At 36.7% G+C, this 16,566-nt stretch overlaps 1 protein-coding gene across 1 annotated transcript in view; it reads left to right on the forward strand.

Moving 5' to 3' along the window:
- The window catches only part of TBC1D32 (TBC1 domain family member 32), a 215,902-nt gene that overhangs the window by 45,689 nt on the left and 153,647 nt on the right, over positions 1-16,566 (forward strand). Inside the window, exons 12-15 of the mRNA XM_070376353.1 lie at positions 2,863-2,953; positions 6,559-6,699; positions 7,204-7,296; positions 8,246-8,388. Coding sequence (XP_070232454.1) covers positions 2,863-2,953; positions 6,559-6,699; positions 7,204-7,296; positions 8,246-8,388 — 468 coding nt within the window. The remainder of the gene's footprint in view (positions 1-2,862; positions 2,954-6,558; positions 6,700-7,203; positions 7,297-8,245; positions 8,389-16,566) is intronic.

Below are 16,566 nucleotides of genomic sequence, written 5' to 3' on the forward strand. Positions count from 1 at the left end.
ACATAGTACACTTGGAAACTGCGCGTACTTAATATGGCTGGACATAGATTGCTAAGAGATGTGTGAGTTAGTATTAGAGAAATTTCCCGAAAACCAGTTCCCTTAAAACTAGTATTAAGTGGATGATGTTTTTTGAAAAATTTTTAGGTACTTTAGATTGGGTCTGTGTCAGTTGACCTTAGCTTGTTTCATCATGTATGAGGCAGGATAAGGTCTCATAATTTCATGAAGAATAAATAAGACCTACTTGAAGGGAATCTACAGCCTTTTCCCTTTTGCAGATAAAAATGAGTTTGTTGTACATTTCAGCTTTGAATGTGTTTCAGAATTAATTGATGTGCACTGATAGGTGAGATTTTTGGTGGATTTGCTTTTAATGAATTGGTTATTTGACTAGTCAGATAACTGTTGAATTGGCTTTTGGTGACTGACTTTTTACACAGGTAGATGTATTTCTCTGTGCATGTGTGTGTGTCTTGGGAGAGGGTCATCTGGAGGGTAATAGGAATAAAACTAATGTTAGGTCATTAGAAAGTTCTTATTGTTAAATTTAGGTGATTGACCTTTATTCTGGAGATTTAGTAATACACTGATAGATTTTCATGTACTGAAGTAACATTATATTAGGGCTTTGGAAAATTTGGAAAATGGGCTGAAGGTGTAGGTGGAAATAGTTTTTACTTCAATACATCTCTCCTAAGAGGGAAAAGATGGTAAAAACATGAATTAAGGCTATGACAGTGAATTGGGATAAATGGATGGACTTAGGAGTACTATATTTTGAATATAAGTTTTAGAGGACTTGACTTTTTGAATGGGGTTTGGTAAGGACTTGAGTTTCCCTGGTGTCTCAGTGGTAAAGAATCCACCTGCAAGCAGGAGACTCAGGTTCGATCCATGGGTCAAGAAGTTCCCCTGGAGAAGGAAATGGCTACCCTCTCCAGTATTCTTGCCTGGAGAATTCTCTGGATAGAGGAGCCTTGTGAGCTACAGTCCATGGGGGTCACAAAGAGTCAGACATGACTTAGTGACTCATACTTTGGGTCAGGACTTACTCATTTGAATATTTGTCATTCATTGATATAAGTAACACAGTAGGAAGAAAACAGGATTTTGGAAAAGGTTATGACTTTAGATTTGGTAGATTTGGTCGTATCAAGTTTGAGATCCAGATTTCCTGGTGGGGAGATTTCATTTTATTAATCTAGATCCTAAAGGTTGATTTAGACATAGATATGGAAGGGGGTTCCCAAAGCCTATCCCTAGATTTGATGATTTGCTGGGAGAAATTCTAGCACTCAGCATGTAGTTGTACTCCCAGCTATGGTTTCTTACCAAAAAAAAAGATGCAAAACAGAACTGGTTTAAGGATAAGGCACACTGGAGAAGATACCAGGCATGAACTTCTAAGAGTCTTTTTTCCCAGCAGAGTCACACAGGACTCATCTTAATTTCTCCAGTGTCAAATTATGACAGCTCATGTGACATGTTGTCTACCAGAGAAATTTATTAGAGATTTAGTGCCCATTTTCAAGTCAGGGATTAATCGTGTTCGCACCTTCTGCCTACTACATACCAGGGATTCCACACACCCAGAAGGAACACAGACGTTCAGCATAAAAACCACGTTGTTTGTTGAGGTACCATTTTTAGAATGGTAGGAAAAGTCCTGAAATCCAAGTTTCCAGATGATGGTCAAGGTCCAGTCTTGTAGGCGGGCCATTCTTAATGATGGTAATTCTGCCATGCTAATTCTTCTACATGAAATAAGGCCATAAGAATGAATGAGACTAGGAAATCTATCAATTCCTTGATTCCATCATTATGAACTCATCTCTGTCCACACAGCCGCCTTCATTTTCCCATCTGAAGCTTAACCTTTCCTTTCCCTTAGGTCCTAGCTGCTCCTGCTCTTAGACACTAATCTATCAATTATCCTTTCTCTTCTATATACTCTTAACTTCCTTTCTACTTAAGCAAGACCATATCCTTTCAACCTGAAGAATTCATTCTTGACCTAAGACCTCACCCCTATGTTTGACCCTTTTTTTCTTTCATGGCCAACCTTCTTGAAAATGAAAATTACACTATCTGCCTTTAATTTTTCAGTTCCTATTCCCTTTCCTTATAGTTAGTTCTGTTCCCCAAGGTCCCTTGAAATTGATCTTTTGAAGATCAACAAAACCCTCTTTATTACTACATCTAGCAATTATTGCTCCTTAACTCATGGGTGACCTCTGTTTGAGAGCAGAATGAGACGGTATCTACAGGAAGTATGTAGGTATAGAGGAAAGGAAAAAGATTTGAAATCTTTGCTTGAGGAGAGTGGGAAAAGGAGGTAGAATCAAGACTATCAGAGAATCGCTGGGTACAGAAATTGGAGATCATTTTTTTATGACTGTTCTTTGTATTGAGAATTTTCTTTATCAGCTTTTAGCAATTCTGGTATCTAAGATGGAAATGAAAGCTAGATACAGGTCACGTTTTACTGGCTAAGTAGGAAGAAAAGACTCTTAAGGCAAGGAAATTGGGGATATTGACAAGAGAATTTTTAAAGTCATGACCAGAATTTTTTCATCTTTCACTATAAAATGTAAAATACATTTGCATTTTTGTCTTAATACTAACATTATAACAATAGTATATTTACTGGTCTACAAATATTTTCCATGTTTCCTGGAATGAAGCCGTAGTTAAAATGTAACTGCAGAGACTGAGCTTCAGTGGAAAGGTGCTATTCTAAATTTTATGAATATTTTTCTTAGATATTTTCCCAACATATTTTACAGTCTTGACTAACTTCTTTAATACATGGACTTGTGTGCTTAAAATTTTAGGATTAATAAGCTGTTATTTTATTAGATAACTACAGCAGTTCAGCAGTGTGTTCAGTACTTTGAGTTGTGTGAAACCATGAAAGGTGATGAAGTTTTGGGACATTCAAAGTCTTGTGGTAAGTATTATATTTTGTTACATTTTAAAAAATGGTAAATTTTATTAATAAATAGCTTTGTAATTTATTTTTTAATATCATAATAAATTAGATTGCTTTTGCTAATACAAGATACTTTCCACAGATTTAAGATACAGCATAATATGACCTTTTGTAGCAGATCTACATTTGAAGTTATCATAGCGATTCATACAGTCTGCAGTTTTTCAGCTCATAACACGGTGTATGTCCTCGTGAGTTACACTGCAGTAGTACACTAGAGGAAGAAAGAATGAAAGTGTATCAGGTGCATTTTAGTGGGAGGAAAATTTCTATGGAATACTGTTTTATTATTGAACACTTTGCCCCATTTTATGATTCTTCTCTGCTTATCCTCAGTCTGAACTAAAATATTCTAAATGTTTCATAGTCTGGCCCTTATGTATCTATCTAATCTCATATCTAGTTATTGATAGAAGTGAAACCTCTCTTAGAAGGCATACCAGTGCCTACACTTTGGTTATTCCTACTCCTGCTGCCACTATCCATAATCCCTACACTGATACAAATCTTATTGTGAAAGAGTAAACTTTGAGTTTTTCAAGAAGGCGCCTTTGCCTTAGGTGAATTTTTATTATTCTTGCTGACTTCATACAGCTTTGTATGTGAATTTGATATCTTATCATTCTACGTCACTTCTTTAGGGAAATATTAAGTTCTTTGAGAATATGAAGATATCTTATAATTTTATTTATCCCTGAATAAATTCTTTACTCAAGAAAAATGACCAAAGACCAATTATTAACAGGTTTCAAAATATAAGTGTTTTGTAGTAAAGGAGAAAGTACAGAAAGAAGCCAGAACTTTGAGAGAAGACAAAGATAAATAAGTTTATATGCATATGAGAGTAAAAGTGTTAGTCACTCGGTCATGTCTGACTCTTTGCGACCGCATGGACTGTAGCCCACCAGGCTCCTGCTGCTGCTAAGTCACTTCAGTCGTGTCCGACTCTGTGCGACCCCAGAGATGGCAACCCACCAGGCTCCCCCCCTGGGATTCTCCAGGCAAGAACACTGGAGTGGGTTGCCGTTTCCTCCTCCAATGCATGAAAGTGAAAAGTGAAAGTGAAGCTGCTCAGTCGTGTGCAACTCCTAGCAACCCCATGGACTGCAGCCTACCAGGCTCCTCCGTCCATGGGATTTTCCAGGCAAGAGTACTGGAGTGGGGTGCCATTGCACCAGGCTCCTCTGTCGATGGAATTCTCCAGGCAAGAATACTGGAGTGGGTAGCCATTCCCTTCTCCAGGAGATATTACCAACCCAGGGATCAAACCCAGGTCTCCTGGTATGAGACAGCAAAAGAGACACTGATGTATAGATCAGTCTTATGGACTCTGTTGGAGAGGGAGAGGGTGGGAAGATTTGGGATAATGGCATTGAAACATGTATAATATCATATATGAAACGAGTTGCCAGTCCAGGTTCGATGCACAATACTGGATGCTTGGGGCTTGTGCACTGGGACGACCCAGAGGGATGGTATGGGGAGGGAGAAGGGAGGAGGGTGCAGGCATATTCTTTAATGTCTGAGCTGCCAGTGAAGCCTGTGTGTGTGTGTGTATATAATCTGTAAATTCATAAATTTTTCTAATTAATATTAAAATGTTGTATCTAGCTTTTTTTCCCTACCCCTCTCCCAGCCCTTCACTACCTTGGTTTTTTCCCTGTCTAGTGAAGACTTCAGGGTGCTTTATTGCAGTCTTTCAACATTTCTTTCAAAATTTTTGCCTTCTTCTCTTTCAGAGTTTCCTGCCTACAGTTCTTCTACTCTAGGTCACCTCTGCATTTATGCATGCAGATGCATATTTATGTGCCCTTATCAATGTTCCTTTTCTCACAGTTAGAATGAAGAGGTAATCCTTCTGTTCTAGATTGAACTACTTGTCTGCTCTTGATTCTGTTCCTATCTGGTGTTTTGTTTTGTTTTGTTTTTTTTAAGAACCATTGCTTCATTTGTTGTCTTCCTTTCTGTTGGTACCTTTCCTTGCATTCTCTAAACCTGCTCATATTTTTCATATAAAAAACTGAGCAATTTCATATGTACCTTACTTCTCTTTGCTTTCCTTAAGAGTAAACGCCTTCTAACTATTGAATATATACCCAGGCCCCATTTCTTTATCTCCTATTCACTTCTCAACCATGGAAATGATACTTTTATTTCTGCTGCTCCTTGGTCTTCCCATTAACTTTCTCTTCTTTCTTGCCCTCATTTCACAGCATTTGCCTCTCTTGACTCTTTCCTTCATCTTCCTTATACCATTCTTTCTTAGATTTCTTCATTCTCATCTAACATGTTTTTCTTAGTCACTTGAAAGGTTCTTTTTATGTCTGTACTTAAAAAAGTTTTGCTCTTTGCTTTGTTTTTTTTCAGCTTAGTCTATCTGTTGTCTCTTGAGGGAGCCTGTTCACTCTCATGGTTTCAAGTATTACATATTTTTATATATAAATGATCACCCTTAAATGTTTAAGTCTGTATTCCTTTCCTGAGTCCCAGACCAATGCACTCATACTTAGTATTCTATTTGGAAGATCCTTGGGAACGTCAATATTAAAATATCAAGGACTGAAATCATTATTATCTTTCTAAACATTTTTTCTTCAGAATTAAATAGAAGAAGAATTTACTATGTACTCAGAAACTTGAGAATTTTTAAAAATCTTTTCATGGTATGCATGTAATTCTAGCTAAGGCACATTGATTTTATTTCCTTCAACATTTTATTTTTTGTCTCATCTTCTCCATTCTTTTTTCTAATGGATGCTTTTGTTCGTGATTTTCCTAATGAGTGTTACTTTAAGCCTTGACCTTCTTCCATTCACCTTTCCATGTTGCCATCAGTCAGTTTTCCACAAGCATATTTGATTACTTTTCTGCTTGAAACCCTTTAGTACCATCACAGTTGCCTCTATAATAAAGCCCATACTCTTTCTGCAGCTAAGTCCTGATATGTTGCTGCTGTCCGCTAGCCATTTGTTTCTCCTACTTATCCTCCCCGTGCTCTGTTCAATCAGGCTGTTTGCCACTGGAAGCCTGGTTTCACTCTTCTTGGTTTTTGACACCAGCAAATAGTTCAAGGTCTTACATAAAACAGGTACTCAGTAGATCTCGAATGTATGGATGAATGAGTGAATAAATGATATATGTTAGAAGGTGCCTTTATTTTAACAATTCTAATTTCATCTGCAAACATGGTTACAAATATGATTGTGCTACTGGCCTTTAATTGGTAGAATTATGCAGTAATAATGTTTTATATTGAGTTCCTTCCTTCCTTAATTCAGTCTCTTTATAATGACAGATAACTAACAATCTTATGGTATTTGTTTTAGAATGATCACTGTATGCCTATTATACTTTTCTGAGGTTTGATAAATTTTATAATGAATGCTTTTCTTCAGATTTAAGTGTATTAAAGTATCTTGGGAAACAGTAAGGGATTTTTAAAGAAATTTATACCAAGTGTCTCCATTATAGACTGCAACCTTGTTTAATGTTCAGAGAGAAATAAAAACAGGTACTATGAAATATAATAGCATTAAAACAAATGTAATTGTTTTTCTTTTAAGGGATTAAGCAGAAAACTTTCTACTACTCAGGACAAGAATTACAATACATTTATTTCATTCACTCACTGAGCCTTTTGGGAAGATTACTGATCTATACACAAGGCCGAAAGCTATTTCCTGTAAAGTTAAAGACTAGAAAAGGTAAGTGCAATTAGGAGATATGAATATATTCAGGTATGATAAAATTTGTGCTATGAGTTTTTAGTTTAGAGATTTGGCTTGGTCTCTCCTAGGATACTGAGCAAGATACCTTTCAGTCTGCTGACAGGCTTATGTAAAGTGTTGTTATTTTTTTTTTCTCCCAGTATGTACTTCTTCCTACTTGTATAATTCTATTTCCCCTGTCTTTAATGTTTCCTTATTTTTTTTTCTCTGCCTTTTAAAATCCTAGATATATTGGATGATTCAAGTCTGGATTCAGAACTAGCAGTCCTTGTTCTGATTCGGCTAAAAATTAGCTGTGATCTTTAGACAACTATGTCTAGTTTATTCTTCTGGATATAATCTTGTATTATAGACCCTTTTTTCCTAATTGTACCATAGTCTCTATGAAAACTCAGATTAGGAGGATGGATGATTAGTTTAAAATTTTCTAACTTGTAAACATATGCTAGAAAATGATGTTCTTTTTCTTCCTTTTTGAAGATTCGGTATCCCTTACAGATCTTCTGGTTCTGTTTACCCAACTTATCTATCATTCACCAACTTGTCCAAAGATGACATCACCTGGTCATTTAGGTAATCTGCTTCTATTATAAATAGAGAAACAGAAACCATGGAAAAATATTCTATTTTCTGGATGTTTTCACAGACCTCATTTGGTAAAGAGATTTCATTAAGAAAGCATTATTCATAATAAATTACATTGGTCCTGTCAAGTATTTGCTTAGTGAATTTATGGAGTATGGAATATTAGAGTATAAATTAAGAACTTTAGTGTTTTTATGTTGTATATTACCAGGAAAACCTTACATTACTAACTTTTGGTTCCCTAATTTCTTCATGTAAAACACTGTTTTGTTTAGTATATTAGGAGGCAAATGTCTGCAAATGTTAATTTATGAAACTAAAAATACCACATTAATTTTGGGACTGTTCTCTATATTATATTTATTTATATCTGTGTCTTGCTGAATATATATATATTTTTAAAAGTCTTAAAAATGTTCGTTTATTTCATTGGTTTTATACTAACACAAGAAATATGCTAGTTTCCATTACAGTTTCTCCTCTGCTTTCTTTTTGGCCGTGTTTTATATTTTTTAATGATTCTAGTTTACTCCCAGGCTTGACACCTGAATATACTTTCTTCTTTTTTTAAGAAAAAGGAGAAAAGTGAATGCAATCAGAAAGGTGTTTGCCAGGAGGGGAGAAGTTGTGAATTTGCTTCAAACCACATCCTCACTATCAAGCAGAGCTTTAATGTCAAACAGCAAATGATCTAATGATGTCTTTTGGTGTTTATAATGTCATTTGCTTTCATTAACTTGAAGATACATTAAGCAAATATTCTCAAGTTTCAGGTCATAATTTGGTAATAAATCATCCTCTGAGCATTGAATTGTATGATTTTTAAACTCTTTAATTAACCTTGATGAGCTTTTTGAAACAAGCAATAGCTAGCACAGAAACAAAAGATGTAAGTAATGTCTTATTAAATTTTCAAAAAATACTTCTTCTTTATCAGAGGATTATTCTCCTGCAAGTATGGCAACTGAAGTTCTGTGTATACTCTGTGATCAGAAAGAATGTGCAATTGAATGCTTATATAACAACACTGTGATTGAGGCTCTTCTTCAGCCTATTCATAACTTAATGAAAGGAACTAAGGTTGGTAATAAAGAGTCTCTTACTTGGGTATTAATGAATATTCAATGGGACTTCTAAATTTGATCATTTGAAGTATTATACCATTTTCCATATAAATGTATCTTAAATCTTACTTCATACAGTTAGTTGATTTTAGTTATGACAGTGTCAGGGAAAAGTCCATATAACATCTTAATCTTTTTTTCTGGTCAGGCAAGAACTGAAGTTATCTATTAAGATATTTGTTTTATAAATCTTTTAAGTCATATGAGTACTTTGTTGTTTGTTTTAATGACAACTGTATAGCCTTTGGAAATATTTTCCTGGAGTCAGCTTTTTTTAAATATGAAGAACAAGTATTGTTTTAGATAAACTTATAAGCATCCCAGTTCTGAACATATGTATATCTCTGCAGTTTGTGCAGTATATTACCTTACATTATATACTGTATCCATCACACCCGAGGCTGAAAGAAACTGCTTAATGTCAGACATTTAGTAGGTGGAAGAGTTGCTACCATTACCACTAGTGCAGTCTGTGTTATGTATCTCTCCACTCCTGTGACTAAATTTCTGGGAAATGACTAAAAGCCTTAGCAATAGACTAAAGGTTTTTGATTTTCCGTGTCTGTGTTTTGTAGTGTTTTCATTGATTTCTTCTCTCTTTGCCCACCTCTCAGTGGGATGGGCAACTGTTCACCCACTCACATATTCATCACTTATTGCTCATTCAGAAAGCATTAAACATTTATGTGACTGTGGTACACAGTGTGGAATTCTGGGAAAGTAAGTGGTCATAATGAAAATATTTTGATCTTCGTCAGCCTCAGGAAAACAGGATGACCAGAGAAGAAATAAATAGATCATAATATACAATTTAATATTACAGAATGCCATAACATAAATTTTGAAATCTAAACATAACCATAACATAAATTTCAAAATGTAAACCACATACCAGAGCTAAGAAATGTACTCCTGGATTTTGAACCATAGCTATTGCTTCTTCAGTTCAGTTCAGTTCAGTCGCTCAGTCATGTCCGACTCTTTGCGACCCCACGAATTGCAGCATGCCAGGCCTCCCTGTCCATCACCGACTCCCAGAGTTTACTCAAACTCACATGCATGGAGTCGGTGATGCCATCCAGCCATCTCATCCTCTGTCGTCCCCTCCTCCTCCTGCCCCCAATCCCTCCCAGCATCAGGGTCTTTTCCAGTGAGTCAGATCTTTGCATGAGGTGGCCAAAGTATTGGAGTTTCAGCTTTAGCATCAGTCCTTCCAATGAACACCCGGGACTTGATCTCCTTTAGGATGGACTGGTTGGACCTCCTTGCAGTCCAAGGGACTATCAAAAGTCTCCAACACCACAGTTCAAAAGCATCAATTCTTTGGTGCTCAGCTTTCTTCACAGTCCAACTTTCACATCCATACATGACTACTGGAAAAACCATAGCCTTGAGTAGACAGATCTTTGTTGGCAAAGTAATGTCTCTGCTTTTCAATATGCTATCTAGGTTGATCATAACTTTCCTTCCAAGGAGTAAGCTTTTAATTTCATGGCTGCAGTCACCATCTGCAGTGATTTTGGAGCCCCCCAAAATAAAGTCTGACAGTGTTTCTACTGTTTCCCCATCTATTTCCCATATTGATTCTTAACTTTCATCTATCTATCTTTAACTTTCTGTTTTATTTTGGCATCTTTCTTTTACCTGTAAATGTGTTGGGATGGGGGAAACTCTTGATTACCCAGTGCACAATTTTAACTACCACCTTATATCTGATCTTTTTAACAATAAGCTTTTAATTATGGCAGGTTACCATTCTTGTCTTGGCTCCTTCTCTTCCCATTGTTTCTCACCTCATTGTATTATAATCTTGCCTTCATCATGTCACTGATGGAGCTTTGATTGCAGTTGCCTGTAATTTTAAAACGTAGCTTTTCAGATTTGATCGTTAACACAGTAGATCACTTCTGAAATTATGTTTCCTTAGCTTTCCTACAATCTTTCTGTTTTTTCTGTCCCTTTCTAAATATTCTTTGTTACCTCTGTGGTTTCCCTTCCAAGTCCCTGCTGTCTTCAGTGATTCAGGACCTGGTTCACTTTTCTTTCTCTTAGTATGGTTTTCTTGGATGATTAGATCACTTCAGCTCCAGACTTCTTTAGCTGCCTACTAACTTCAGGTGCCTACTGAACACCTTTTTTTGTTATTTATTCCATGAGCCAAACTCAGCATTTTCTTTTTTAAAAAATTTATTTAATTTATTTATTTTAATTGGAGGTTAATTACTTTACAATATTGTATTGGTTTTGCCATACATCAACATGAATCCACCACGGGTATACACATGTTCCCCATCCTGAACCCCTCTCCCACCTCCCTCCCCATACCATCCCTCTGTGTCATCCCAGTGCACCAGCCCCAAGCGTCCTGTATCCTGCATTGAACCTGAACTGGTGATTCATTTCTTATATGATATTATACATGTTTCAATGCCATTCTCCCAAATCAACCCATCCTCTCCCTCTCCCACAGAGTCCAAAAGACTGTTCTATACATCTGTGTCTCTTTTGCTGTCTCACATACAGGGTTATCGTTACCATCTTTTAAATTCCATATATATGTGTTAGTATACTGTATTGGTGTTTTTCTTTCTGGCTTACTTCACTCTGTATAATAGGCTCCAGTTTCATCCACCTCATTAGAACTGATTCAAATGTATTCTTTTTAATGGCTGAGTAATACTCCATTGTGTATATGTACCACAGCTGTCTTATCCATTCATCTGCTGATGGACATCTAGGTTGCTTCCATGTCCTGGCTATTATAAACAGTGCTGCGATGAACATTGGGGTACACGCGTCTCTTTCAATTCTGGTTTCCTCGGTGTGTATGCAAAACAGTATTTTTTTTTCTGCCCTTTTCTGTAAATGGGAACTCCTTCATTCTCTACATTCAATTTATATTTAAGACCTAGAGATTTTTTCCCCCCTGAATATGTCTAAAATCCAGGTATTTCTCTTAATCCCCACTGTTTTTGCTTTTGTTTGTGTGTGCGCATGCATGCTCAGTCAGTTCTGACTCTTTTGTGACCCCAGGGACTGTTGCCCACTGGCTAGACTCCTCTGTCCATAGGATTTTCCCAGCGAGATTACAGGAGTGGGTTGCCATTTCCTCCTCCGTGGGATTTTCCCAACCCAGAGATCAAATGTGCATCTCCAGAATCTGTATTGCAGGTGGATTCTTTACTGCTGAGCCACAAGTGTAGGTATTATTTTTGTTTAAGCCCTGATAATTTCTTGCTTGGAATATACACATTTTTTCTTGTTCAGTTTTTCCTTTTTCCAGCCTATTCCTATTTTGCCACTAAGGCTACTTGTTGCTTGCTGGATAAACCAGACTTTTCAACTAGACATTTATATCGAGTTTTCTGTTTTCTTATATTGTACCTGTTTCTTTCCTGTATATTCCAGTATAAGAGATCATTTGCATTTTCTAAGTCAGGTTATAGTGTTTCCCTATGTACAAACACTTATTCCTTGCCATGGAAAGTCTCTAACTTGGTCTGTTTGTTCTTCAGACTGTAGTTTATTGTATCTTGAAATTTTCTCTCAATTCTCCCTGACAGATTTAGGTGTTTGTCTATATTCTCACATTATGTACTTCTGTAATTGTACCTAAGTTGCAGTGATTCTTGAGAATTAAAAAAAAAAACTGTCTGGCACATAATAGACATTCATTATTTCACTTAAGGCATTGAACACTACCCACTGAGTCAATGCTGCATCACTGGCTCTATGCTGGGTAGTTGAAATATAGAAGTGACTAACACGTAGTCATTGTTTTTAAGGAACCCACTCTAATAGGAAAGACAGAATATCAAACAAATAAACTATTGAAAATGAGGAAAAAGAAAGTTTAAAAAATGTGTGTATGAATGAAGGAAAGTAGAGAATTTCTTTTAAGAAAGATATTTAGTGTGAAAGTAACAAATTAAACATTAGATCATCTAGTTAAGAATTCTTCATAGAGGATCCTGCTGTGATGTATGTCAGAGAGTGTTTTGCCTATGTTCTCCTCTAGGAGTTTTATAGTTTCTGGTCTTACGTTGAGATCTTTAATCCATTTTGAGTTTATTTTTGTATATGGTGTTAGAAAGTGTTCTAGTTTCCACTGAATTTTTACAAGTGGTTGACCAGATTTCCCAGCACCACTTGTTAAAGAGACTGTCTTTAATCCACTGTATATTCTTGCCTCCTTTGTCAAAGATAAGGTGTCCATATGTGCGTGGATTTATCTCTGGGCTTTCTATTTTGTTCCATTGATCTATATTTCTGTCTTTGTGCCAGTACCATACTGTCTTGATAACTGTGGCTTTGTAGTAGAGCCTGAAGTCAGGTAGGTTGATTCCTCCAGTTCCATTTTTCTTTCTCAAGATCGCTTTTTGGCTATCCCAGGTTTTTTGTGTTTCCATACAAATTGTGAAATTATTTGTTCTAGCTCTGAAGAATACTGTTGGTAGCTTGATAGGGATTGCATTGAATCTATAAATTGCTTTGGGTAGTATACTCATTTTCACTATATTGATTCTTCCAATCCATGAACATGGTATATTTCTCCATCTATTAGTGTCCTCTTTGATTTCTTTCACCAGTGTTTTATAGTTTTCTATATATAGGTCTTTAGTTTCTTTAGGTAGATATATTCCTAAGTATTTTATTCTCTTCGTTGCAATGGTGAATGGAATTGTTTTCTTAATTTCTCTTTCTGTTTTCTCATTATTAGTGTATAGGAATGCAAGGGATTTCTGTGTGTTGATTTTATATCCTGCAACTTTACTATAATCATTGATTAGTTCTAGTAATTTTCTGGTGGAGTCTTTAGGGTTTTCTATGTAGAGGATCATGTCATCTGCAAATAGTGAGAGTTTTACTTCTTCTTTTCCAATTTGGATTCCTTTTATTTCTTTTTCTGCTCTGATTGCTGTAGCCAAAACTTCCAAAACTATGTTGAATAGTAATGGTGAAAGTGGGCACCCTTGTCTTGTTCCTGACTTTAGAGGAAATGCTTTCAATTTTCACCATTGAGGATAATGTTTGCTGTGGGTTTGTCATATATAGCTTTTATTATGTTGAGGTATGTTCCTTCTATTCCTGCTTTCTGGAGAGTTTTTATCATAAATGGGTGTTGAATTTTGTCAAAGGCTTTCTCTGCATCTATTGAGATAATCATATGGTTTTTGTTTTCAATTTGTTAATGTGGTGTATTACATTGATTGATTTGCGGATATTGAAGAATCCTTGCATCCCTGGGATAAAGCCCACTTGGTCATGGTGTATGATCTTTTTAATGTGTTGTTGGATTCTGATTGCTAGAATTTTGTTTAGGATTTTTGCATCTATGTTCATCAGTGATATTGGCCTATAGTTTTCTTTTTTGTGGCATCTTTGTCAGGTTTTGGTATTAGGGTGATGGTGGCCTCAGGTAACGTGTCTCTTTCCCTTCTGGTTTCCTCAGTGTGTATGCCCAGCAGTGGGATTGCTGGATCATAAGGCAGTTCTATTTCCAGTTTTTTAAGGAAACACTGTTCTCCATAGTGGCTGTACTAATCTGCATTCCCACCAACAGTGTAAGAGGTTCCCCTTTCTCCACACCCTCTCCAGCATTTATTATTTGTAGACTTTTGGATCGCAGCCATTCTGACTGGTGTGAAATGGTACCTCATAGTGGTTTTGATTTGCATTTCTCTGATAAAAGTGATGTTGAACATCTTCTCAAGTGTTTGTTAGCCATCTGTATGTCTTCTTTGGAGAAATGTCCATCTAGATCTTTGGCCCATTTTTTGATTGGGTCATTTATTTTTCTGGAGTTGAGCTGTAGGAGTTGCTTGTATATTTTTTGAGATTAGTTGTTTGTCGGTTGCTTCATTTGCTATTATTTTCTCCCATTCTGAAGGCTGTCTTTTCACCTTGCTAATAGTTTCCTTTGATGTGCAGAAGCTTTTAAGTTTAATTAGGTCCCATCTGTTTATTTTGCTTTTATTTCCAATATTCTGGGAGGTGGGTCATAGAGGATCCTGCTGTGACCCCAATGTTCATCAGCACTGTTTATAATAGCCAGGACATGGAAGCAACCTAGATGTCCATCAGCAGATGAATGGATAAGAAAGCTGTGGTACATATACACAATGGAGTATTACTCAGCCATTAAAAAGAATACATTTGAATCAGTTCTAATGAGGTGGATGAAACTGGAGACTATTATACAGAGTGAAGTAAGCCAGAAGAAAAAACATAAATACAGTATACTAACGCATGTATATGGAATTTAGAAAGATCGATAACCCTGTGTAGAGACAGCAAAAGAGACACTGATGTATAGAACAGTCTTATGGACTCTGTGGGAGAGGGTGGGAAGATTTGAGAGAATGTCATTGAAACATGTGAAATGTCATGTATGAAACGAGATGCCAGTCCAGGTTCAGTGCACGATGCTGGATGCTTGGGGCTGGTGGGAAGGCCCAGGGGATGGTATGGGGAGGTTGGGAGGGAGGAGGGTTCAGGATGGGGAGCATGTGATTAAAAAAAAAAAAAAAAAAAAAAAAAAAAAAAAAAATTCTTCAGGTGAATATACCTGACCCCTCATTAGTTAAACTAACCCACTGAATTTATTAGAATGTATTGGTTGCAATGTGTTTTTTGTTCAGTCACTAAGTCATGTCCAACTCTTTGCAACCCCATGGCTACAGCATGCCAGGCTCCTCTGTCCTCTTCGCTGTCCCAGAGTTTGCTCAAATTCATGTCCACTGAGTCAGTGATGCCATCCAACCATCTCATCCTCTGTCACCCCTTTCTCCTTTTGCCTTCAGTTTTTTTCCCAACATCAGTGTCTTTTCCAGTGAGTAGGCTCTTCACAATCAGGTGGCCAAATTATTGGAGCTTCAGCTTCAGATCAGTCCTTCAAATGAATATTCAGGGTTGATTTCCTTTAGGATTGACTGGTTTGATCTCCTTTGCTGTCCAAGGGACTCTCAAGAGTCTTCTCTAGGACTACAGTTCAAAAGCATCAATTCTGTGGCACTCAGCCTGTGATCCAACTCTCTCATCTGTACATGACTACTGGAAAATCATGGCTTTGACTATATGGACCTTTGTTGGCAAAGTGATAGCTCTGCTTATTAATACGCTGTCTAGGTTTGTCATAGCTTTCTTTTGAAGGAGCAAGCGTCTTTTAATTTCATGGCTGCAGTCACTGTATAGATATATTCAAAATTATCGAGGAGAATAGGTGCATTGCATCCATGTAGGTACAGGTGCATAAGTAGGTCCCAGAAAGAATGGAAACTTTAGTAGACTTAGACTTGTAGGTAGTCTCTAGCATTGACACAACTCTCTAGTTTTTAGTATTTCCTATGTACTAATTTTCTATATACTGGTAAAACTAGTTTTACTACTTTTAACAATAAAAAATGGGGAAATATGATCAGTTCCACTTAGGTTTTCTCATTAGTTGACATCATTAGCTATTGGCCAACTCATGAATTGATAGTCCTTAGTCACACCTATGGAGAAGACAATGGCAACCCACTCCAGTACTCTTGCCTGGAGAATCCCATGGACTGAGGAGCCTGGTAGGCTGCAGTCCATGGGGTCGCTAAGAGTTGGGCACGACTGAGCGACTTCACTTTCACTTTTCACTTTCACACATTGGAGAAGGAAATGGCAACCCACTCCAGTGTTCTTGCCTGGAGAATCCCAGGGACGGGGGAGCCTGGTGGGCTGCCGTCTATGGGGTCGCACAGAGTCAGACATGACTGAAGTGACTTAGCAGCAGTAGCAGCAGCAGTCACACCTATAACTCATGACCCAGTCAGTTATAGGAAAAGATGATGTCCCTTAGAAAGTATGTTAGATAGCATGTACAATGAAATTAGATCAGATATAGCCCAGTGAGTGAAAAGTAAAGGGCAAAGAAGAAGAGCTACTGCATTTGTCATCTAGAATTATATGCATATAAAATTATAATAGCAACAATTGTTTCAGCTGTCTTAATAAACAGTAATAGCTTTGGGTAAAAAGTATGTATGTTTTTGCCTTATCAACTGTACTAGTACGAGAATATAATCTAATGATGCATTTAATTCAGACATATTTCACAGCCTAACAATCATTAACTTTCTTTTTTTGTTGTAATAATATA

The sequence above is a fragment of the Bos mutus genome, chromosome 9 (assembly GCF_027580195.1).
Source record: "Bos mutus isolate GX-2022 chromosome 9, NWIPB_WYAK_1.1, whole genome shotgun sequence".
Lineage (NCBI taxonomy): Eukaryota > Metazoa > Chordata > Mammalia > Artiodactyla > Bovidae > Bos > Bos mutus.